At 45.2% G+C, this 24,586-nt stretch overlaps 8 protein-coding genes across 8 annotated transcripts; 5 read left to right on the top strand and 3 right to left on the bottom strand.

The window, feature by feature from the left end:
• Positions 1-314: 314 nt before the first annotated feature.
• COCMIDRAFT_37957 (uncharacterized protein) lies at positions 315-1,490 on the bottom strand (the record flags this gene model as incomplete). Its single annotated transcript, XM_007691121.1, has 3 exons — positions 315-647; positions 696-1,311; positions 1,474-1,490. 3 exons carry the CDS (start codon positions 1,488-1,490, stop codon positions 315-317), a joined length of 966 nt encoding a protein of 321 aa, XP_007689311.1.
• Positions 1,491-1,975: 485 nt separating this feature from the next.
• Positions 1,976-2,879, top strand: COCMIDRAFT_27453 (uncharacterized protein; the record flags this gene model as incomplete). Its single annotated transcript, XM_007691117.1, has 5 exons — positions 1,976-2,009; positions 2,067-2,101; positions 2,160-2,269; positions 2,353-2,758; positions 2,817-2,879. 5 exons carry the CDS (start codon positions 1,976-1,978, stop codon positions 2,877-2,879), a joined length of 648 nt encoding a protein of 215 aa, XP_007689307.1.
• Positions 2,880-4,516: 1,637 nt separating this feature from the next.
• Positions 4,517-5,263, top strand: COCMIDRAFT_27452 (uncharacterized protein; the record flags this gene model as incomplete). The annotated part of the gene is made up of 1 exon (XM_007691116.1): positions 4,517-5,263. One exon carries the CDS (start codon positions 4,517-4,519, stop codon positions 5,261-5,263), a length of 747 nt encoding a protein of 248 aa, XP_007689306.1.
• Positions 5,264-5,587: 324 nt separating this feature from the next.
• COCMIDRAFT_98929 (uncharacterized protein) lies at positions 5,588-7,740 on the bottom strand (the record flags this gene model as incomplete). The annotated part of the gene is made up of 4 exons (XM_007691133.1): positions 5,588-5,712; positions 6,212-6,529; positions 6,937-7,088; positions 7,673-7,740. The coding sequence occupies 4 exons, from the start codon at positions 7,738-7,740 to the stop codon at positions 5,588-5,590; spliced, it is 663 nt and encodes a 220-aa protein (XP_007689323.1).
• Positions 7,741-11,611: 3,871 nt separating this feature from the next.
• On the top strand, positions 11,612-13,513 carry COCMIDRAFT_98959 (uncharacterized protein; the record flags this gene model as incomplete). The annotated part of the gene is made up of 1 exon (XM_007691132.1): positions 11,612-13,513. One exon carries the CDS (start codon positions 11,612-11,614, stop codon positions 13,511-13,513), a length of 1,902 nt encoding a protein of 633 aa, XP_007689322.1.
• Positions 13,514-14,711: 1,198 nt separating this feature from the next.
• COCMIDRAFT_98898 (uncharacterized protein) lies at positions 14,712-15,839 on the bottom strand (the record flags this gene model as incomplete). Its single annotated transcript, XM_007691131.1, has 2 exons — positions 14,712-15,344; positions 15,399-15,839. The coding sequence occupies 2 exons, from the start codon at positions 15,837-15,839 to the stop codon at positions 14,712-14,714; spliced, it is 1,074 nt and encodes a 357-aa protein (XP_007689321.1).
• A 191-nt stretch (positions 15,840-16,030) lies between these two features.
• On the top strand, positions 16,031-17,012 carry COCMIDRAFT_98970 (uncharacterized protein; the record flags this gene model as incomplete). The annotated part of the gene is given in 3 exon segments (XM_007691130.1): positions 16,031-16,068; positions 16,120-16,532; positions 16,549-17,012. The coding sequence occupies 3 exon segments, from the start codon at positions 16,031-16,033 to the stop codon at positions 17,010-17,012; spliced, it is 915 nt and encodes a 304-aa protein (XP_007689320.1).
• A 310-nt stretch (positions 17,013-17,322) lies between these two features.
• On the top strand, positions 17,323-19,168 carry COCMIDRAFT_37950 (uncharacterized protein; the record flags this gene model as incomplete). Its single annotated transcript, XM_007691120.1, has 3 exons — positions 17,323-17,748; positions 17,855-18,977; positions 19,059-19,168. The coding sequence occupies 3 exons, from the start codon at positions 17,323-17,325 to the stop codon at positions 19,166-19,168; spliced, it is 1,659 nt and encodes a 552-aa protein (XP_007689310.1).
• Between the last annotated feature and the right edge of the window lie 5,418 nt (positions 19,169-24,586).

The raw sequence follows: 24,586 nt of genomic DNA, 5'->3' as shown, positions 1-24,586 counted from the left end.
AGCCATTTAGGTTAGACTGAGTATCAGAGCATGAGGATAGTGTGATCGACAAAACGATCGTGGATGTAAACTCAGCATTGAACACAGTGTCACAATGCTGGCACCAAGTGAATTGGAGGAATCTTGAATTATTAAAGGAACTCCGGATATTGTGGGTTATACTAGAAGTAACATGCGTCTTTTTGTAGATGCCGGAATGGATGACTGGATTATGTCTCCGAACGCCACGTTACATATCGCACGTGTGAACTCAGATTACAGATGCGAAGTCAACCACCTTAGTCCGATGGCAGGAATTTCTGAACAATAACGCTTTACACGCTTTTTTGGCCCCACCAGGATTCTGCTTCTTCAGCTTTCCACTTGTCGTACTCTCCTGCTGCACGCTCAATGACTGCCTGTTCAGCAGCGGACTGCCAAGTTTTAGCCAAATGACCATTCTTGAGATCTTCCTGGAACTTTGCGACATCGGTGCGGAAGCAGTCATTGGCCAAAGTGAAAGCTGATGGTCGTGTGCCTTCTGTTTCTCCTGCGTTGATCTTGGCCAACAAACCTTGGTTTGTACCGTCCTGGGGCAACATGGCAATGAGAGTGCTTTGCTGTTCTGCACTGAGACATGACCAGGCTGAACCCTCGAGAAGCATATGCTGTGTTATGTCAGCTAGGCAAAGCTATGTAGGAGTCATTGGACTTGCGTATATATCTGCCTTAACTAATCGGCTAGTAGAGTTTGTTGTGATGAAGACGGAGTCAAAAACTTTACTGGTACCCTTCTTGCTTGGAGGAGCTTTGGCTGTTTTCTCCTCAAAGTCTTCGAAGCGCTCAGGAGCTTTGCGGTTTCTTGAAGGTTGTGACCTGGAGGGCGTTGGCGCAGTAGTTTTCTTGGGCGCAGACTTCTTACGAGCAGGCTTCGTTATAGGTGCCTTGCTGTCTGGTGTCGCGCTTGCCTTGTTATCAATCCTTTTCGGATGTGGCGTACTGGACGCAGATGCTAAATTATCATCCTCTTCACGAGCCCTCTTCGGACTTTGCCCCGCTGCGCAACTGGCATCTGTATTGGAGGCTGAGGTGGTGGCTGGTTCTGGCTGGGACGCCTGTGTATGTTGCGTCTGAGTTGAAAAGTCTGGAAAAGTTGGTTGAGAAGTGAGAGATGAAGAGATGGCTTCTATCTGCGACACTCCAGTTTTCATGTCTGGTGTGTTGGGCGAGGATTTGATAGTTTCATGGTGTGTTGGGCTCATTACGTTCACGGTAGAAAAGACCGTAGTCGGCAGAGGATAGTGTGAAATAATCGACTCCTTGGAAGGTGATCTAGGACTACGCGTTAGGAACCGGTCAGGTGGGGCATGGGGAACCATGCGAGACTAGTATTGTATTGAAGAAGAAAGGACAATAACTATCCAGCAGTCGGCGTGAAGCGGAAACGGTGGGAAGGCAACAACCTTGCCAAACTGTGAAAGACACGCAACATACCGCACGGGTAGCGACATTGTGTCCTGATAAATGTAAGGCAGTTGTAGGCAGCAGAGGTGAATGATGATGTAGTAGGCGACTGACACAGAATGGTGATGATAGTAGTGGTCGGCCAATGTCAAGTGTCTGGAATGGTATTATGAAGCTCCAATCGCAGAGACGAGCAAGTGAAGGAGCAGCAGAACGGCAGCTTTACTCATGTCAGTCGATGCATGGTCCTGAGAGTACATGGATGTTGTCACATTCACGTGCAGTGGCATGATATAAACACAGTAGTATGTAGACATACTAACACAGGACATAGCGTTGGTGTGTCTGTGCGCTCTCCCGAACCCTTTCCGCATCGTCATGTTCCGCTGTCTGGCTTGCACCAACGCCGACACGTAGCCTGTATTTGTATCTGCTACCCCCCCCCCCCCACCAAAACGCGCCTGTAGCGTTTCTGGGTGATCAGAGGACACTGCACAGCACACAACCCTGGTCCGACACCCGCACCGCCAACATGATCAAGCATACGATGATATCCCGGCTGGATGGTTGGTGGCAGCATCATGAATGAACCGACATATGCCGGAGTTCTGACCAATTTGCAGGCCTGATATTGACCGCCTCAGTCGATGATGAGCAGGTACTGTCCATTCCAAGACTGCGCGCGGCTTCCATAACCAAGGCTCACTGTTCCCCAGACCGACGCCGAATTCAATGAGGTCAAGGGCAAGGTGAAACTTGTCCAGCGGCGACTGAACCGCAACTCGGAGCCACAAGCAAGCATAGAGAGCGGCAGCTACACATACCAGTAACGTCCCCCTTCTGTCTTTCCTCTTCTTTTTGGCAAAAGGGGTCGAGCCGTCACGACTCATGCTAACGTCTTGTCACCAGCTACCTAATCGAAGGCGATCTCTGCTTCCTCTGCATATGCGATCGCTCCTACCCCCGCAAGCTTGCCTTCACCTACTTGTCCGATCTCTCGCGCGAATTCACCACCACCTACCAGCCACAGCAATATCTCTCGCCCACTTGCCGCCCGTATGCCTTTGTGGAATTTGACACCTTCATCCAGCGCACAAAGAAAACATACCAAGATTCAAGAGCAACACAGAACCTCGATAAGCTGAACGATGAGTTGAAGGATGTCACAAAGGTCATGACCAAGAACATTGAAGATCTGCTCTACCGCGGAGACAGCCTGGAAAGGATGGGAGACATTTCAAGTCGGCTGCGCGAAGACAGCAGAAAGTACAAGAAGGCGGCTGTGCGTATCAATTGGGAGCTACTGCTCAAGCAGGTGAGATACCGCGGCAAGCATAACATGCTGGCAAGCTGAAAGACTAACCACAACATAGTACGGACCTGTGGGTGGACTAGCCTTTATCATTATTGTTTTCATATGGTGGAGGTTCTTTTGAAGCCGTGTATGCAGTGAGCGATACAGTACCACAAGATCCATGCCCAGAGTGGATGAACTGGGCACTCGGCGTTGGAGGCGTCCCACTGCACCAACTTCGGGTCATGAAAAATACGCAATAATACCCAAATTCAACTTGACTGTACATATTTACAAGAGATAGTTTTGCGATGTGATGAATGCTGTATGTGCTCCGACAAGCGCACAAACTCCGACGGACAACAAATACCGAGCTGTTATTGGCTGCCATGTTGTTCAAAACTGCCCTGGTGCCTGTCTCGCTAACCAGCTAGTCCCCATCAGTCCCCACACCACACACGATACCACATTTTCGATTTGCAACCTTTTCCATCAACCACTTTCGCGCACAGAATCCATGTAGGACGTCCATGGATAACCTCTGGTGCAAACTCGGCAACATGGACGACGGCTTATACCAACATGGATGACGAATATTCCGATGAATGTACACCACCGCATCTCACATCAATCTCCCGGTCGTAGAACACAGTCAGGTTGAGAGGTTGGCAACGAAGTCAGAACCTGGAAACAGAATCCTAAGAGCTCCCACAAATCTCCGCACGCCCATATCATGACGGTCAAACATCGCCAATATGGAGACACTGTCAGCTCACATGTCGAAGTTGGCTCTTGTCACGTAGTTATAAGGATTCTACTTTAGGACCCAATACCAGTACCCGACAGTAGCATACCTCGACAGAGACCATGTTGTCATGACACACGTACTACAGGCTTCTCTATGTTGATTAGTTCAATAGGGGCAATACCATTCAGCTGGGCCAGCTTTCAAGAGACGGGATACTGCATAATTTAAAGTTGGACGTCGACGGACCGACTGGGAATCCATGAGCGCAAAGGAGGATACAAGCAAGGGAATGCCTATAACCTTTCCAGACAAGTAACTGCGTAGTTGGTGGACAATTGCCGAAGCCAGACACCCGGAACGGATTTGCCTGTACAGCCAGAGGCTCCTTAGTCCCAGCCACCAGGATCCAACAACGAGAGTTTCATGATCAATTGCACCGAAGGCATCTTTCCTGACTACTTACACACTACCCACGGCCATTCGAACGGGAGTTCTGGAAGTCCAGGATCCAGGCATTATTCTTAGACAGCGTTGCAACTTGAGTGCCTCAGGAGTATACCCCTGTAATGCCAGACGGAAAGAGACTGGATTACGTGAGGATATCCGGCACGTTGGCAACACTAAAAAAGCAGCGCTAGTACCGGTACACGCTGATTGGTGTCTGAAGAAAATATCCTAGCGAAGTTAGTACTATGTTGAGTACGTACGCACGTGCCCAGTCGTTACCATGCGGGTTGAATGAACACGTAGGCTTGCTACAACGAGTCCTGGCCAGCCACGTCCCGTGTAGCGGCTAACTCTAACTATTTCCAGAGGAAGGATCCACAGGCATCCACAGGCTTACGGATGCCTGATATCCAAACCTAGCCCCCTTCACGTTGACCACCGACTCAGCGGCACCGACACGTTCCGATTGACGATTTGATTCCTCAGTGTTATTTCCCCTACCGAATCGTAGCATCGATATTTGGCCGAATGCACCCACCCCCCGCTCGAACGGTTTCCAACGTTTCCCCACCCCCACGTCGAGTATGACTAAGCCGCATATCGTGCTGGTCCCCGGGGCGGTACACACTCCAGCATGCATGGCACCGTTGATGGAGAAACTGCAAGCCCTGGGTTACACAATGCATTGCCAGCAAATGGCATCGACCGGCAATTCCAGCCCGCCTAGCGACCTCAGCGAAGACATTGGGGTTCTTCGGCGCACCGTGGAAGAAGCCATTGGGCACGGCAACAATGTTATTGTTGCCCCTCATAGTTGGGGTGGCGTGGTAACGGGCACTGGACTCAAGGGCCTGAGCAAGGGAGAGCGTCAGGCCCAGGGGCTAAAAGGTGGTGTCATTAGAATAGCGTTCATGGCGAGTTTTGTCCTGCCCGAGGGTGTCAGTCTCATGCAAAGGACGCACAACGTTGCTTCGCCCACCTTTGTTCCCACTGGTCCAAATTTCACCTGCACAACGCCCGAGCTTTTTTACAACGATCTTTCCGAGGAGGAGCAAAAGCGTTGGGCTGCGGGCCTGAGGACCCAGGGCATCGCTTCATTCACCACGCCGACGACGTATGCGGCGTGGAAATACATTCCGAGTTGCTATTTGCTTTGTCAAGACGATTTAGCGCTGCCCCCGGCCGTGCAGGAGGAGATGGTCAAGGCGGCAGAAGAGGCAGGTGCAATCATGCATGTTACGAGGATCAAGAGTGGACATAGTCCTTTTTTGAGCAGGGTGGATGAGACGGCCGAGTGGATTCAACGTGTTGCGGGAGAGATGCTGGCGTAGTGCCACGAGGAAAGCAAGTACGTGGACAGCAGAAAGAGAAGAAGTGGAAACACACGAAGTCGAGCGGTGAAGAGCTTGCATCAACTTGTCGGCCTATAGCGAGGCAGAGTGCGTACAACGAGTGCAGTGCTGAGGATGGAATTGATGCGGAAAATACAGTAGAGCAATCGAATAAAGAAAACATGCGTTTCTGGCCATTTTGAGCACTGAACTACTGGTATTCGGGTTTAACTTTACAACAGTTCCAAACCAGAGTTTGGGCGATGAGAGGAGTATCTAATGTCATAACCAAAAAACAGGATGAGACAGGTATCAGATGTCGACTCACGGCAGATCAGTCAATCTTTCAATGGCTGGGAATCTCGCCTTTGACGCATCAGACAGCGGCGCGTTACCCGGACGGTCGACAACAACAGCGTAGACGTTGGCCTTGATTGCCGCTTCAGCCTCTGTTGCAGAAGAAACGTGTTAGTACCATAGCCGGTGGTTACTTGTGGTATGAAACATGCGACAGCAATGCAAGTGGGGGGGAGGGGGCGCGCGCGGGGGATCGCGTGACGGATAAGTTACATAAGGCCCTTTTTTTTTCTGTAGTCCATGTGGGCAAGTAAAGAGGTAGTGGGACATNGGGGGGGGGGGCGCGCGCGGGGGATCGCGTGACGGATAAGTTACATAAGGCCCTTTTTTTTTCTGTAGTCCATGTGGGCAAGTAAAGAGGTAGTGGGACATTGAGGGACATTGTATGTCGCATGACGGAGCATGTACCATACATGTGTAGATACACATGTGGGTACTGGTAGTCAGGGCCGGTGCGTGATGGTGTGATGATCGACCGACAAATCGGGCTATGGAAGGGGGGAGGAGGAGGGGTATTACAGTGGGTGGGTGCAATCGGCAAAGATGGTGGGTAGTGTGTTGTTTCAGGACAAGTGGAGAAGGCCAACATACCTTTTACGTTGTCTGTCAAAAACACAACCTTGGATGGAGGCTTTCCTAGCTCGGAGCATATCTTCTCGTAAGAGGCTTTGTCCATCTTGGGGCCAGCGTTGACGGTATCGTAGTGGGCAGAGAACAGAGGCTTGATGTCTCTCGTCACGTCTCCATCCTTGACGTAGGAAAAGAACTGAAGCTGTGCCTGCACGCTGCCTGAGGAGAAGATGGCCAGGGTCTTGCCAGCAGCTTTCCAAGCTTCTAGCGTGGGGACTACATCGTCAAACAGCGGGGTCTTGAGATGGCCGTTGCGGAAGCCAGTGGTCCAAAGATGTCCTGCGTAAGAGAGAAGAGTCAGTTTGAGTGGAGCATGCCAGCAGTGCTATCAAAGAGAAAGTGCATGTGCTACAATAGTGCGCCAGCATGGCGCAAAGTGACGAGATAGGAGGGAAAGGGTTGCGTTGCGCTGCAGGAGGCCGAGCTGAGAGCGGCGTCGAGCTGACGAAAGAGGGTTTGGACGATTGGTGGGTGGCTGGAGTAGGATGGCGACTATCGCGATAATGCAGCCGGTGGTGAGAGGCCGATCGAATCAAGAGATGAAGTCGGCAGGACTAGTGCGTTTAGAGCAGCGCGGTGTCGGCGCTTGGTGGCGATGATCCAGCGAGGGTCCTGGCACGAGGCGGCGGGCAAGAGATGGGACTAGGGTTGTCGACGAGGTTGAAACGGATTCATTTGTAACCCACCTTGTAGTTGCTTCAAATACACTGCTTTAATGTCGTGCCGTGTCAGGTCTTGTACGTGGGCAAGCAGAGCATCGGGGCTCTGCTTGGTGTCGTCTGGAAAGGCGGCGATGAGGGATTGGAAGTTGGGATCAGCCCATGAATGGCGTGCCAGTCTTGTGAGACTGTCAAGTGCATACGGGTACTGCGGCTATTGTGAGCGCGCACACACACACACAGCACAACGGGGACGAGGCCCCACCACCAGTGCCGTCTCGCGTGACAGATGACGGAAACGGGTGGCGGGATGGCCATGGCTGGAGGAGGCAGGCAGAGAGCACGACAGCGTCTAGAACAAAGGGGGCAGAGATGGACGGGAGGCTACATGGCCGACGAACGGCCTGGCGACGACATCGAGGCCCCGCCCAGCGTCATTGTCGACATATTTGGCGATGTTGCCCCGGCAGTGGTCGTTGCGCTGCCGAATGCGGGGAAGCAGCGACATGGGAGGCCAAGGGCAGAAGAATTTAGGCTTACCATGACATCTTTGACGAATGAGATGCTCGAGATGGTGCCCTCTGCGTGCCCAGGTCAGTACATGTGTGCATCTACAATACTACTAGTATGTGCCTGTGTGACTAGCAACGACAATGGCCATGGCTGAGGCAAAAACATGGCGAGTGCGTGTACATGTGCGTGTTGTAGGTGAATGTACATGTGTAGTCATGCACCGGCAGCGACTTCAAGACAGCTCTGCGACATACCGATATCAAGCAGCACAACCTCTGCTTGGCTCCAACGCGCGCGATCGAGCGATGCGGCACACATGCTGCTGGACGTCTGACGGCGTTGTTGTTCTTGCTGCTGCCGTCTGCGTTGTCGTCGATGTTGTTGTTGTTGTTGTCGTCGTCGTAAAAGGTAGGGCAGTGAATGGCGGTGAAGCGACAGAGTGTGCCGTGTAGCGCCTCAACTGTGAGGATGGACGGGTGGTGTCGTGTGGCTGTTCTGGCAGCTGACTGGTGCAAGTGGTAAGACAAGCAACATCAAAACATATAGCGGTCAGGCAGGAAACCTGATATTGTTCAACAAGAGAGATGAAAATTTTTCTTCTGCACATGGATTGGAGCCGGAAGCGGCTTGACAGCCGTGAAGCTGTCGTCAAGGGGGAAAATTTTGCAATAGTCAGGAGTCATCCATGGTGCGATGACAGCTGTCACGGTGGCTCTGTGCCCGGCTGTGTTCCATGGAACCGTTGCTGTGAGGCTGACATTGGGTTGAGGCGCTCACCGACGTTGTTGTTGTTATTGTCTGGACTTGTCGACATATATGCATATTGGGTGTGAATGCCGTGAGATGGACGGGAGTACCTGGCTAGCATGTGGCCGCCTTGATGCTCGATGTCGTCGATGGGCAGATGGCTTGGGGGAGCGACCCACACCAAAGTCGCCGTGTCGCTGGCAGCACATGGGCGCTAGCAGCAAAATGTTGAAAGCCCTATAGGCTGGCTATGGCCGTGCGCTGTCTGCAATTGTCGTCGCTGGCCTATGTGAATTGAGAGGACTACTATTAACTCGCACACCTACACTACAAGTGTAAAGTAGGCGTACACCGCCACGGGGTTGCCCTGGGACGGGTACAACAAGTGGGGACGAGGAAATGTCCCGTTTGCATGCAACCTGCAGTAGTAGCCTGTCCAAGACGCTGGCTGGGTGGCTCGATGCTGCCATTTGCTGCAATCTACTGCAGCCTAGTGCGGGCCTACTGCGCGTCTTATTGACCAAGTTGGTGTAGAGCAGGATAGGGTAGTGGGCAGCGTGCACCACGAGTGCTAGCTCGGCAGTACTTTGACGGCGACGGGGCAATGGACAGCACGACGACGACGAAGATGATGATGGTGATGGGGCATGTAGCATGTACGTAAGTGCAGAGCTACTCACTTACATGCCCACTTACTTACATGGCGGTAGGCACATGGAGTGAGAAGCGGCTTGTGCTCTGGTTCGCGCATCTGGCCCCATGTGTGATGCAGATCGTGTCTGTGTTTCAGGGCGCTGACATGGCATTATGCCATTGCGACGATAATCACTCAACCGGCTCACGCTGACTGCAAGGCCGTGAGGGCGCAAGTGTGGGTGCAAGGCACAAGTGCAAGAGGGCTTTGGCAGTCGCATAAGCTTTCCCCGGATTCCTATATTTTGCCGCTACCCACCAACCTTGGCGCCGACGGGTCGATGGTGCACAAGCAGCAGGGCGTGGCCAATGGCAGGTGCCGAGCGCGGATTGCCGAAACACTTGTCATGCTGCATTTGGGGGGAAGGTGGCGGCGAGAAGCCCCTGGATGGCCATGGCAGAGGGTTGCATGGCGGGCAACCGCTCCACGCTCACACGACATGGCATGCGGCTCAGTACAGCGGCGAGACGAGGTGGCAAGCATCACGAAACTGCAGATAACGGCCGTGGGTGTTGGAGCAGGCTGTCGAGTGGTCGAGTGGTCGAGGGCTGCAGCCAGGCTGCAGCCAACACCAATCAAAGGCCAGGTGGCCGCTTGGGAGCGCAATGCACCCGACCCAGATCAGCAGCGGCCTGCGAGGCAGCGCTTGGGAGAGCTAAGCCTGCATTGGCACACGACAGACGGTGGTCTGGATTGTGCGCCCTCTGCGTGCCCGGAGTTGTATGCGCGTGTGGGTGTGCGTGTGCGAGGGAGCGACGAGTGTCTGCTCCATATTATACTGTACTAGCATACTACTAGTATGTGAGTAGGCAGAGTACCGAGTACGTGGACTCGTGTGAGTGTACAGTACAGGCAGTCGACAGCCACGGCCAATGTTTCAGACGTCTTTGTCCGTCCCACCGTCATCACCGCAGCGGCACCCGTCCGGCCAGACGTGCAGCGTGCACCTGCAACGGGGGCAGAGGCAGCGACGAGCACGCACACGCACACGCACACGCACACGGGGGGGTATCCACTGATGAGAGCCATGATGCAGCACCAGCAAGGACTGCCGTGTGAGACGGGCCTGGCGACAAGACGAGCAGCGAGCCCCCGGAGCAGGCCGACAGTCGAGAGCGGACAGTCGAGAGCGGACAGCAGAGAGCGGACAGCAGAGAGCGGACAGCAGAGAGCGGACAGCGGGCAGCGGGCAGCGAGCAGCGAGCGCGCCCTCTGGCTCGTCCGACCGCCGCCGTGACGAGCATGGAAAGAGACCGAAGGCCATGGAAAGTTGGCACCAGAGTTGGCAGCCCAGTCAGTCCAGTGGCGGTTCCGACGAGGGGCGTATGGCCACGCTGCTTTAGCACCTGGTGATGCAAGCCACGTAGCTCGCAGCGGCGCCCTAGTCTCCTCCTCCCCTACCCCGGCTAGCCTCGACGCCGCCCTGCTGCAAGCGGGTCCCCCCCCCCCAAGAGCTGCGCCTGCTCCTGGCGCTGCCCTCTAATAGCCAGGATGCCCGTCCGCCATCCGCTTCCTCACCTCACCACCGTCTCCCGATGCCTCCATAACACGTACCCATCTCTGCTCTCGTCGTTGTTCGCAAGCTCTAGCGTTGCTTCTCTCCACCGCCATAGTCTCCTCCTCCGCCCCTTCCGCCTCCCGCCTCACCTACCGCTGCTGCTCTTAATAATACTCTCTCGCCTTCCGCTCGCTCCTTCCGCAACCGCTGTGCAGCTTATCCATACGTCAACACCGCCAACAACAACGTCTGCCACCCCCTCCCTCGCCTTGGCCCACAGCCTCCCTCTGCCACAATCGCCCCGCCCTCTTGCTCTGCTCTACTCCACTCAACTCGACCACCTAGCCGCCATCGCCGGGCCTTTGTTTTGATGTGACAGAGAGAGCGAGCTGCAGGCCATCCCAACACCCGTCAGACAGCCAGCTAGCCAAACACACCCCCGACCCCTCGCCTGCCTCACCACTCCTCAGGCCGACGACCTGTGCCGCTCCAAGCTTCACTCAGCAGACAATTCACATTTCCCCTCTCAGCTTGTCGCCAGCTAGCCTCATCAAACCCCCTCTTTATCCGACACCCGCTAGCTCTCCTTACGTGGGCCCGTGCACCTGACTCACGCTGCCAACCGCGTCATCAGACAACAACCTTCCGTCTGCCTACGACGATCCTCCCTCCACGCGTTACGACTCTTTCTCTCTATCTCTCTATCTCTCTCTTCCTTCCTCTCTTACGCAGCGATCCCTCTTCCTGTTTGGACGTCCACGACTCCATCTCATCACCTGCCGCTCCCTCCGATAGCTCGTTGACTCGAGTCATCCATACGCAGTTAATACCGGCAAATGAGAACCACACTCTCTTGAACCTTTCCTTGTCTTTTTCCGTCGACGGACACCACCTGTGCATATCACCGACGACTTTGCTTTTTAGTTTCACCCAAACGGCCTCGCTGTTACCTTACGACATCTCTCCTCGGCAACCTTTTTCGTCACTTTTCCGACTCGGCCACAACCATATTATCGCTATCTTCGAAATTTCCACAGTCACCTAAAAGTTTGATAGAGCATCGCTTTTGGGCTGACAGCTGTTGACCCATTGTTTGCTTTTGATATCTAGCTTTACCTTTCCGTTTCCTTCCTTCTTTGTTTGGCGGCTTCCACATCCGCCTGCACCTGTCACAGCCACCGGGTAGACCTCTCTGAGTTTCCCCTTCGGCCCTTTCCCCTCCAGTTCTCCAACCCCCCCAAACATCCCTCATGGAGTGCATGCGCGATCATCTTCACGAAGGCGTTGTACTCAATGGACGGTATGAAACAATCTCTCCTCTTAACAATGGCTCCTTTGGCATGGTCTTCCAGGCCAAGGATCTTGTAACTGGCGACCATGTTGCTGTCAAGGTCATTACCAAGAGTTCGGCCGCCATCAACTGCCCTTCCGCCTTTGCAGTCGATGAGCGCTCCGAAGAGCTTGGTGTTCACCTGCGTCTTGGTGATCACTCCAATGTTGTCAACCTGCTCCAGTCTTTTGAGACCCAGAACCACATTTACCTTGTGCTTGAGTTCTGCTCCAATGGTGACCTGTACGAAGCCATTCGCAATGGCAAGGGCCCTCTCGAGACTGAGCATGTGCGTGACTTCATGATGCAGCTTGTCGATGCTGTCGATTTTATCCACTCAAAGGGAATCTACCACCGCGACATCAAGCCTGAGAACATTTTCCTGACGCAGGATGGTTCCATGAAGCTCGGTGACTTTGGTCTCGCCACTTCTGACCCCTGGTCCTACGAGATTGCTGTGGGCAGCGACCGCTACATGGCTCCTGAGCAGTACGACCCCTCCAACACCGGCTACTCGACTGCAAAGGCCGACATCTGGGCTATTGGCATCGTCCTGCTCAATATCCTGTTCCGGCGCAACCCTTTTGCCGTCCCCTCTTCCTCGGACCCCCTCTACGCCGACTTTGCCCTTGACCGTCAGAGTCTCTTCGATGTCTTTCCCAACATGTCGCAAGATACCTTTGAGGTCATCAGGCAGTGCCTGGCCATTGACCCTGAGAAGCGCGACCTCGGTGCTGTCAAGGATGCGTTGGAGCGCGTCATCAGCTTCACCATTGATGACGAGAGCCTTGATGATTTCTGCACTGAGGAGCGTGATGTTGTCGCTGTCGGCGCCAACCGCGAACCTCTCCGAACACCATCCATTTCAACGCCGCAGCTTGACAATGGTGGTTCCTTCCCCTGGGCCAAGGCTCTTGCCATGTCGCCACCTCAGCAGTTCCGCCAGCTCTCAGCAATTCCTGACAATGAGATCTATGAGGATGACATGTTCTCGGGACCTCCCTACGACGTCAAGCCAGACAGTGCATCTGCTGCATCCTTTGTGGATTCCGGCCTCGGCTTGTCCTTCAAGTCGACCGATGGCGCAAAACCCGAGCCTGTGAATTTCACTCGATCTCGACCCATGCCCATCTCTGGCTCGCTTCCAACCAAGCCCTACAACAGCATGTCTTCTGTCTTTGGCAAGAAGCGTGATGTCATCTCCAAGAGCTGGAGTGATCTTTGGGAAGAAGAAGACGACGATGCCCAGTTCCTTGCCGAGCTCGAAAACAACTGTCATTCCTTTGGTGCTGAGAAGCCCAAGCCCAAGCCCGTTGTTTCCGAAGCTGGCTCAGGCGTGTCGACTCCCCGTGGTGGCTTGTCCGAGATGAAGAACCCCATCTCCATCCACAACAGCAGGAGCCCTACGCCCAAGAACCACCGCACTGCTGTCGACCACGTAAGCGCCGCCACCGGATTTGTTTTTGAGGAGCATCGTTCGTCTGCGGCTACCCGCAATACTCCTCCAAAGCGTTCGGTTGCCGACAAGTGGGCTGCTCTTGGCGATCGCCGTCGTAGCCCCGCTGTGCAGGCTCAACAAACTCCATCCAAGCCTATCAAGTCGCCCAAACAAGCTCAACCCATTCCGAACTCTGCCAGGAAGCGGAGTCGTACTGGGGCTGGACGACGACCAATCCACTGGGGTTCCAGCCATAACGAGAACAACAACCATGGCTCCTGGGAACAGAAAGTGGACAACTGGTACAAGAGCAAAGATTGGCGCTCCCATGCTGATCATGCCCAGGCCCACGATGACCTGGGCGACCTTGAGTGGGTGTGGTAAGGCACTTTAACCTTCCACTTGTAGTCTTGACAATTTTTCATTTCCTTATTTCCTATACTTTTTATTTCACGGAATATGTTATTCCTGGGGAAGCAAGAGTTCTACGATGCTCAACCTCAACCACCTTTTCAAATTGTAGCCTACTAGAGATACCACTTTCCTATCTCTCTCCTCTTTACCTTCTCACTTGTACACTCTCAGCTTCACCTGCAACACCCCAACGACTCGATCGTTTTTCCACTCTTCAACATTGTCGCTTGGTATCTCTCCTTTGTTACTTTACTGGCGTGGTTAGGCTAGCTTCTGGGACTCTTGCACTGGAGGCTTCTTTTTTTTTTCTTATTGGACGGATGAAAGAAACTGTTTAGGTGAACAACTTCACCAAACTGCAAATGGTGATATATGACAGGAAGCAAGCGGCATCTGGCATGGAGTTCTATATTTGGGTTTCTTTGTTTGTTGGCATCAGAGGGATATCTCTTTATTCTCCTCACAATTCGCTTCTTAGGGATGATTAGTTAGTCAAGACTCGTATCCGCCGGAGATCCAAGTCGCATTGCACTTTCGTCGTCGCACACTAAACACCAACCAGACGACCGGTGCCATGCGTAGGATCCGGGATTTACCCACTCAACCACTTCGCAACTTCTGCTTCTTCTTCTTCTAAATGTGATGAATTCATCCAAATAGCCCATATTACTATCCGTAGCTTTCTTTTAATATCCTATATATATATGCGCGTTTCTGCCGTTTAGCTGCTTTGAGCTTTTGTTCTTGGGCTTCTCATACAAACAGTCTTAATAACTATCTGTAGACTGAATAGATATTTGAATTCTCTTTTGCACATGTATGTTTTTTGTGCCCTCGGGCTATTGCAATGTACATGCTGCTCTCTTTCACTAATGTCTCATTGGTGATTTTCGTCATTCTGTATCTCTCTTGTCTTGCGGATCTAGGCAGTGGAAGCTAAATGGTCTGGCGCATGTCTATCACTCTCCATTGATAGTCACTGGCATGTCTTCAGAAGAAATATTGGCGTATTGATTCCTTGTTATGTACATAAGCATGTATTGGTTTTTAAGAGGGTATCACTACATGAAAAAGAAAGAAAAAAGACTGGTGAGATGCTAGTCCGAATGAAGAAGGAAAACAAAAAGATATAACCGTGTCGCTCACAATAATGGCGCAATGGTGGCTATCATGCTTGGGGCACACTGGGTGTGGTTGGACTAGCTAGTCCAGCCTGACTTTTCCGCCTATCCTTCTTCTTCTTCGATCCAGGCGCTACACTGCTCTTCCTACTATGGCCTTCCATGGCTCCGGGAGTTGCCACTGCTTTTGGTGTAGCCACTACAGAGGGCGCTACACTTGGCGTTGCGGTATCGATTTTTAATTCCGTAGGAGCTGCTGGCGCGGGCTGTACTGCTTGGATCGACTGCTGCTCCTGTGCCTTGTTCCTGGCAGTGACGGCTGTTTTGGTGCCTTCAAAGACAAATGCACCGGGTTCGCCCTTGAGCGGATTTTCATCCATGTACTCGTCGCCATACGCGTTTGTGAGGTTGAGCGAGTGCATGAAGAGCGCGTCGGAGAAGTCAGTGGCTGAAGCAGCTGAATCTGTGGCCTGTGCGGCTACACCTGCGCCTTGTGACTGCGAGCCTGGGGCGTCTGCATCGGTCGGGGCTAGCGTTGGGCTACCGACTCGGCTTGCTGTAGTCGTTGCCTTTGCAGTTTCGTATGATGAGGGGAAGTACGAGTAGCCGGTTGCAGGTGTCCAATGCGTCATGTTCTTGGAAAGCTCGGCCATCTGTTGCATGCGCGTCGAAACAGTAAGCTGCGAGACATGTCAGGCATCTGCTTTGCACAGCCGTCTTCCGTTGAACCTCACCATTCTGCTCTGGACGATATCCAGCAAGCTCGGCGCCATGAGCATCTTGGTCCCATGGGTATACCAATTGCCCTCAACAAAGTTTTCAATACGTTCTTTGTCGTTTTCCGTGACGCGCACCTTGTGCTGGCGTTGCAGAAGCCACGGATGGCCTTCGCCCTGGCCTTCGCCCGCAATAACGTACTGGGTTCCTTCGGACTGATCGTCAAGTCTCTGTTGCCACAACTTTGGATCATTCATGATCTTCTCCGCAACAGCCGGGTCATTTTGGCGCAGGTTGAGATAGACATCAATGTTGATGCATTCAGAGTCGAACCAGGGTGACGAGGTAAAGTACCAGAAGAGGTTATTTCCTGCATGTAAGTCGGGGGTGGGTAAGCCGCCGATGAGCTGGGGCTGGTCAAATTCCTGCTCGTCTGGGGGGGGAAGTGGCGGTGGCATTCTGGCGATGGTGTATGAGGGTGACTGCAGGAGGCTATATGTGGATTGTGTGTGCACTTCCTTGAAGCTGGACCATGGTCGCGCGTGGGGAAGCGCGCAGGAGCTCGGGCCTCTCACCTCCGTGTTGCCCGCAACTTTCATAATCTAATCCTCACGTCCATCTTCAACACTGTTTAGCCGTATATTCCATTATGGATCTTGTTCAAACTGTACGCAAAGAAGGCAGCCGGTAAGACTTGCAGCTCTACACCTCAGATGTGTCTAGCTAACCATCGCTCAGTGGTGGTCGCGGTGATTTCAAATGGGAGGATGTCAAAAACGATGCGCAACGTGAGAACTATCTCGGTCACTCGGTCATGGCGCCTGTTGGGCGTTGGCAACAAGGTCGCGACCTTAGTTGGTACGCGAAAGGCGACGCTGAATCCAAGGAGGCCGAAGCATCGCGTATCAAGGAAGAGAAGCGCAAATTGAAGGAGGCAGAGGAAGACGCGATGCTTGCTGCCATGGGCCTTCCAGTGCCAGTGCGGAACAACGCAAACTTGACGCCGCTAGGTGGAAAGGCTCACGAGGCTGATGTCAAGGATAAAATAGAGGAGAAGGCCCAGGAGGGCGAGAATGAGGACCGGACGAAGAGGAGGGAGAAGAAGGAGCGTTCCAGGAGGCACAGGGACGACGACGGAGAGCGGAGGAGACGTCATCGGACACGAAGCCGTTCGCGAGACCGGGAGCGACGCCACAGACACCAAGACCGTTCACGCTCGCGCTCGCGCGACAGGCGGAGAGATGACGACCGAGATGACCGACGTAGGCATCGGTCAAGGAGCCGTGAACATAAGCGACGAGAAGATCGTCCAGAACGTAGGCGTGAACGCGACACAGATGGCAGACGATCAAGATCGCACTCGAGGGATCGCAGACGTCAAAGAGAGACTCGAAGCAAGTCTCCGTACGATAGAAATGAGAGGCGGCGTTGTTGAAATATCTTTCACACGTAAGCAAACTCAACCACGGGATAATTTGCCAACCTCTTATTCTCGTAAACAACTTTTAGCACGAGGTTTCGGCTTTTTGGCAATGTGGGACTACGAGCAACCACTAGTAGGGATTACATACTTCTCAATCCTCAGAAAGACACAGCTCTTCCCACATGTGCTGCCTCTGGGTAATTTCTAGTGATCAGCCCGCGTCGAGCGATATTACTTCCTGCTGGAATACTATAGCTTGCCCGCAATATCTCCGCCTTTGGGCGATTCCGAACCTTGTTCCGATCGGCAATTTCGGCCGGCTCCCCATACTTCCCCTCACCAGCAGTGTGCAGTAGAATGCGCCTCTGTCCTGTATATCATAGTCTTGCTTCTCTTCCAAATCGACCTACATCTTGAACGTTTCTAAACATTAGCGTTCCACATAATCAACACAGAAAGCTGCACTACTGCTGCATTTCGCGCTACCCAAGTTCTTGACCTGATTAAAAGACGGCAAGATGTCGTCTACACCACCCATAATTGACTGGCAGGCATTGGCCAAATCGAAACGAGAATCAGTCTTCGCCAAAATCCCAAAAGACTGGCTTCTTCCCACCTCTCAGACATCTCAATACACTGAAACCTCTAGCATCTCTGTATTAGATGTACCTCGAACATGTGGTATTTTGACAGATAAAGAGCTGGATATCACCGAGAATTATGATGCTACAGATCTGATCAAGATGATGGCTAATGGGCATTTAAAGAGCACGGAAGTGGTGACGGCATTTTGCAAGAGAGCGGCAGTCGCACAGCAGTGTGTTAGTTGTCTTACAGAGATTATGTTTGACGAGGCAATGGCTAGGGCAAGAGAGTGTGACGAGTATTTGGAGAAAGAGGGAAAGGTACTGGGTCCACTGCATGGATTACCCATCAGTCTGAAGGTGTGTATGTTTTACAAACGGAAGGTGCTATTAGCAGCCCTTTCGACGTTCAAATTCGTCGTGCCAAACCACCAGCACGTACTTGTTACTGAGATGATCTTAACAGGACTCATTCAATGTGCGAGGCGTACAAGCAACACTCGGATATGTATCCTTCATCCCGCATCCCCCGGCTGCCACGGACTCGGCCTTGGTCACCGTCCTACACTCCCTCGGTGCAGTCTTCTATTGCAAAACCAATCTCCCCCAAACTATGATGACGGCAGACAGTCAAAACAACATCTTTGGGCGCACCTTGAACCCGAACAAGTTATCGCGTACCGCCGGCGGCTCCACTGGTGGTGAAGGCGCACTCATTGCCATGAAAGGTAGCATCATGGGGGTAGCCACAGACGTTGCCGGCTCGAACCGCATCCCTGCCATATGCTGCGGTGGTGCCTCCCTGAAACCCACCGCAGGTCGCGTTCCCTTCGCTGGTGGAGCAGCGGTCGGTCGTCTGGGCTCTCCCGGCTCTGTACCTGTAGTCATTGGCCCTTGTGGCCGCACCACCCGCGACTTTGCCCTTTTTCTCCAGTCCGTGAGTAGCACACAGCCTTGGCTTCTCGATCCAAATAGTCTGAACGTACCTTGGCGTTCTGTGCAGCCTTCCACGCAACCCTTGCGCTTTGGACTAATCCGTGGCTGCAAAGAACGACCTTTGCATCCGCCCATTGCCCGAGCGCTGCATTCTACGGCTATGAAACTGAAGGCTGAGGGACACGAGATTGTACTTTTAGACGATAAGATACCAGATCTGTACCAGACATCTATTCTGGCGTGGAAATTCTTCATGCTTGACCCCCGCAAAACACCTTTCCAGTACATCAAGGCGAGCGGTGAGCCACTCATACCATCGATCGCAACAACGGGATTCCCTGAACTGAAAGACTGGCAAGCGAGTTTGGATGAGCTGTGGGATATGAATGTCGAGAAAGGCCGTGTACTCAATCAGTTCCACAAACTCATGGTTGGTGAGCCAGCGGAAGGAGGCACTACGCAGAAAGGACTCGATGCGATTCTCATGCCAGGGTATCAAAGCGTGGCACCAAAACATGACACTTACGGTCTCCCAATCTACACAGTCGTTGTCAATCTGCTCAATTATCCAAGCGGCATTCTGAACGTAGGCAAGGCTGACAAAGAGAAAGACAAGGAGTTTGTGAAAGAGGATGTGATATACGAGCCACTATGTAAGTCATCATCTGTTTATCCCCCAGACTCGAGTGTAAAGGGGACAATTTAAGTATCGATGTGAACTGACGTGGGGACAGACGAACCAGAGGAGTGTGAAGGTTTACCAACGCATGTACAGATTGTTGGAAAGAGCATGATGGACGAGGAGCTAGTTGAGATAATGAAAGTTGTCGAAAAACTTCTCTAATTACGGAATATACTATTCAACTCGTAAAGTATAAATAAAACTTATATATATATATATATATATCTAGACTTTAATACTATTAAGAGGTTTAATCTAGAGAAAATAATTCCTTGTTAGGTATCTTACTAGTATACGTCGAACTATAGTATATACTCTATATAATCCTTATATATTTTCTTACTAATAGTATTATATAAAACTAATATATATTTTCTTTTTAAGTAAAAAAGAATAATATAATTTAAAGAAATTATCATATACTATTATAGCACGATACGTAAGTAAGCTTAAAAGATTAGAGAGGCGACCTATAATTAAGTAGAAGTAAGCTAAATTTTAATTAGTATAAAGGATTAATTAGAGAAGATACCTATCTATTTATAAAAGAAGATTATAATATATACTATTAACTAGTTATATAATACTATACTATATTTTTCATCTTAGTTTTTATTACTTAGTTCTATTAAGTACTATAAAACTATTACTAAACTTCTAAGAAAGTATCTCTTTTTACTTCTTATCTTAATTAGAAATTAAATAGANNNNGNTNTNNTATTATACTATTAATTTAAATTTATAGTTACTATAAAGAGTCTTTATTTACTATTATTTTATATAATCTTCTTTTACTAATCTTAGTACTAAACTAATATTACTTTAACTTTCTAGCTAATTAAGTAAATCTACTTAGTAATTATTACTTATTTTAATATCTACTTTTTAATTATTTATATATTTCACTTTTACTATATAGATTTCTATTTTTAGTTTATAAAAGTATATTATTAATCTAGTTTTTATTTATAACTTTCAATTCTTTTATAACTTTTATTTTACTATTATAACTTTAGTTACTAGTATTTTAAGTATTACTAGAGAGAAAGATAAGAAGTCTAACTAGTTCTTTACTACTAGTAGTAATAAGTACTCTAGCTTTTAGCTTTATAAAATCTAATTAGTTAAGTTAGTTATTCTTAAATAGTATAACTACTATTCTAAACTTCTTTTATTATACTAAATTAATAACTTATTACTATTATAGTTAAGAAGTAGAAGACTTATTCGATTAATATACTATTTATTTAGAAGCTAGTTTATTTTATTTCGTAAATTTAAGTTAAAAATTTATCTTTTAGACCTTATTAGCGCGTTTTAGCTATTTATTATTATAATAATAAAGTATACTTATCTTTAATAAGCTTTTATTTCTATAATAAGACTCTGACTATTTTTAAGTTTTTTAGTATAAATACTTAGTATAGCTACTATAACTTTAATATTAAAGCTAGTTTATATTTCTTTTACTTTTACTTTCTCTTACTCTACTAACTAATTAGTAATGATTTAATAAGCTGCTATCTCTAACTATATCTTTATTAGTAATAACTACTCCTTCTACTACTAGAGTATCTAAGTAAATATTTAGTTTACTAACTATATTTAGTTCTATTATTAAGATTAATTATCAAACTTTAGTAACGATAATAAGTTTATACTAAATAGTAATACTACTTATTATTTAATTTATTATAAGTTTGATTTTTTTTATATAATCTAGTAACTACTAATATTTTATCTTTTTTATAGCTAAGTCTATACTCTTTTTAAATTAAGTTTATTCCTATCTTAAAGAGATTATAGCTATAAACAAAATTATATTTTTAAACTATTTTATATTCTTTTTACTAAATATATATAAACATACTTTAAGTAATTTTTTTACTTTTTAGCTAGTCTTAGTAGTACTTAGTAAGCTACTTCTTATAGCTTATAGTTAGACTTTACTTTAGTTATTTTTTAATAGCTGTCTTACTTTATATTAATAGGCTTTCTTTCGTATTATAAGTCTAATTAGACTTAATAAGTATCTTCTAAAGTATAGCTAGCTTTAAGTAGCTTTAGTAAAATAAATCTTTTTTTAATTATAATCTATATTTTTTTCTATAATAATTTTTTAGTACTTTTTTATCTACTGTTTTTTATACTTTAAGATAATAATTTTATAGTTTTTTTATATTTTTGAATTTACATTTATATCTTACTATACTTATATATTTCTCTCTTCTCTCTACTTTTCTTTTTAGACCTACTTAAGTATACTAATTGTTTTTTATTAAATACTTTTAAATATTTCTTAGCTTATAAATCTTACTATATTAAGATTTTTAGTTATTAGATATAGTTTTGGCTAGCCTTATAAAATACTATTTATAAATCTCTTAAATAGCTTCTTAAAAAGCTTTAATCTATCAGCTCTTATTATACTTATAAACGTAACTCTTTTTAAATTTTCTAATTAGTAGAAACTTTTCTTTAGCTTAGCTTAGTAGATATAGTATAGGCTCAGCTATCTTTTTTTTAATTTAATTCTTAAACTTTTATTAATCTATTTTACTATATTTTAAATATACACTAAATTTTCTTTTTAAAAAGTCTTTATAAGCTATATCTTTTTATTTCTACTTTCTACCACTTTACTATAAAGCTTTCTAATTTAATAAACTATCTTTTTAAGACTTTTTTACTAAGACTATAGCTAGGTAGTCAAAACTATAAATAAATTTACTTATAAGTAAATTTTTATTTATAGAAAACTTTACTAGATAGACGTAGTTATATTTATAAATCCTACTAGATTTTATTTACGTAATAAATAAGTAGATAAATAACTAAGTAGTCTTTATAATAATACTTTTTTAGTTTTTATTACTATTATAAGATTATTTATCTATAATCTTAGTAGGTTTACTGATCTATAAATATGTTCTTAATATTCTCAAATAATAAGTTTCTTAATATAAAAGTTATAAGCTAATACTTACTCTTAATAAATACTTAATTATTCGAATAATACTTTAATAACTAACTTATTTTTTATATAGTTATTAACTAATAACTTTATAAACATCTTATTTTAATAATAGATCTCTTTTAATAGAAATTTTATAACAATTTTTAAATTAGCTATTATAAAAGCTTTAATTTTAAACGATTCTAATAAATACTTATATGTCATAAGTAAATAAATTTGATTTTGAATTTTAGTATATAAGTAATATTAATAGCCAATCAAGACTATAGCGTCTAAAAGTATATTATATTTAGCTTTACTTCTTATTAATTTCTATTTATCTTCTAGTAAGTAGAGTAAGAGCTAAGCTACTCAGCTATCTACTAATATATTTTTTCTTACTAATATAATTAGCTAATTACTATAAAGATTATTTAAATATTTTTTTCCTTAAGCTACTTATGTATTCTTTATATAAGTACTATCCAAAGATTTATTCTATTAACTACTTATAAAATTAGCTTTATCTTTATTAACTTCTTAAAAAGGGTATTATTCTTATATAAATTATTTCATAGCTATTCTTATTTAGATTTATAATAGTTTTTTTTAAAGATACTTTAGCTTCTATAGTATACGTAGATATAGTATAACTTCTTTTTACTAATTACTATACTTAGTAAAAAGAATTTAAGACTAACTTTTTTTTACTATAGTAATTAAAATCTTATCTTTATACTTATCTAAAATCTTATTATTAAATAGATCTAGGTTTTTCTTATCTCTTTCTATCGCTATCTATTTTTTAGAATATAAGTACTTTAATAATATATTAAATATAATATTTTTCTACCTTAGTATATAGATAGCTTTTAAATTATATAATAGCATTATAATAAGCTACTAGTTTATAATTAATTCTAGTAGATCTATTAAGAATTAATTAAGCTTTATAATAAGAATCTTTCTATTTATTTTAACTATAGAAAAGTAGCTATATAAGTATATGTTAAAGATCTTTAATATCTAAACTAATATCGTATACTTTAGTTTTATTAAATAGTAGTTTAACTTTATTTTAGACTGTGATATACTATGAAATTAAATTATATACCAATACCTATCTATACTTACTTACTTTAAGAGATTTCTTTTCTCTAATATATAAGCCGTTTCTACTAATAATAAGCTAAAGTTTTAATTAATAGTTAATAGTAATTTAGATATAAAAGCTTAGAATTATTTTATTGAATAATCTTTATCATTTTTTACTACTTTTCCCTCCATATCTATTCTTTATTCTGTTATAGTAACTAAAAAAAACATCTTACTTTTAATAAAAAATAGAAGATATATTAGAGATAGTATATTATTATTCTAATAAATTTTCTAATTTTTTTTACTATTCTATATTTATACTATATTAAAATCTTTTCAACTTTCTCTTTTAATAAATACTTATATCTATAGTGTATCTTATACTCTATAATAGATCTTTAAGCTATACTTTATTATAAATTCTTTATAGTTACTATAGTCTTTTTCTAAGTAATATTTGATAGTACTTTATTAACTTGAATTATATATTCAAGAATGAATTCATTAATTCTTAGTAGTACTTTTTCTTATTCATAATCTTTTTAAGATTCTACTACTATAATAATGTTTAAAAAAGATACTATCATTAGAAGACAATTAGTAAAAATCTTAATTACTATCTATATAAAGACTATATAACTAAGTTAATTATATCTTTTAATACTATATACTACTAATTAATTCTAATTAGAGTTTAGAATCAAGTAATATTATAACTCAATATATATGATAGTATTTAGTTATATTTTAAAAAAATATTAAAGTAAAAATATAATATTCTTTCTATAAAGTACTTTAAGAAATTTTTGACTAAAAATAAAAAATAGGTATTACGCTCTATTTTTATATTTATACTTAACTATATTATTTATTATTTTAAAGTTTTTAATAAATATCACCTATCTCACTTTTAAAATAAGAAAGTATAGATTATAATACTATATATTATACATTTTAAGTTTATCTAAATTAAGGCTTCTAGTAATTATCTTTATCATAATTAGCTAAAGCTTATTTTAATATTTAAATTTTCTTACTTATTATACTTAATCTAGAATTATTTAGCTTTTATATAGTAGCTGAATACTAGTATATATTATTAATAAACCTTTAAAGCTTTAAGTTAGTTCATTTTTTTACTAAAATATTTATTCTTAAAAGAGTTATATTTTATTTAGCTATAGTTTCTTCTCTAATTTTATATTCTATAGCCTTACTATAATTAACTAAGCTCCTTTTAAAAAGAGTATAGTTCTACTTCTAAGTATATAGTTAAAAGGCCTAATATTAAGTCTTGTAAGTTTAATAACTTAATTTATATATTATCTTATTTTCTAGATACTATTATCAGAATAGTACTATTAAATAATCTAGCAAATTCCTATATAAACTAAGGATTATAAATTAGTTTTAAGATATTTACTATTGTTAGTTTTAAGCTAGTTATTAACTGCCGAGTATTTCTTTGTATCTGATTTCAAATCAACAATTTGATTTTTAATCCTTTAATCTATTTTATATCATTA

The sequence above is a fragment of the Bipolaris oryzae genome (assembly GCF_000523455.1).
Source record: "Bipolaris oryzae ATCC 44560 unplaced genomic scaffold scaffold_92, whole genome shotgun sequence".
In the NCBI taxonomy this organism is placed as follows: Eukaryota; Fungi; Ascomycota; class Dothideomycetes; order Pleosporales; family Pleosporaceae; genus Bipolaris; species Bipolaris oryzae.
This window is presented reverse-complemented; position numbering and strand designations above follow the sequence as displayed.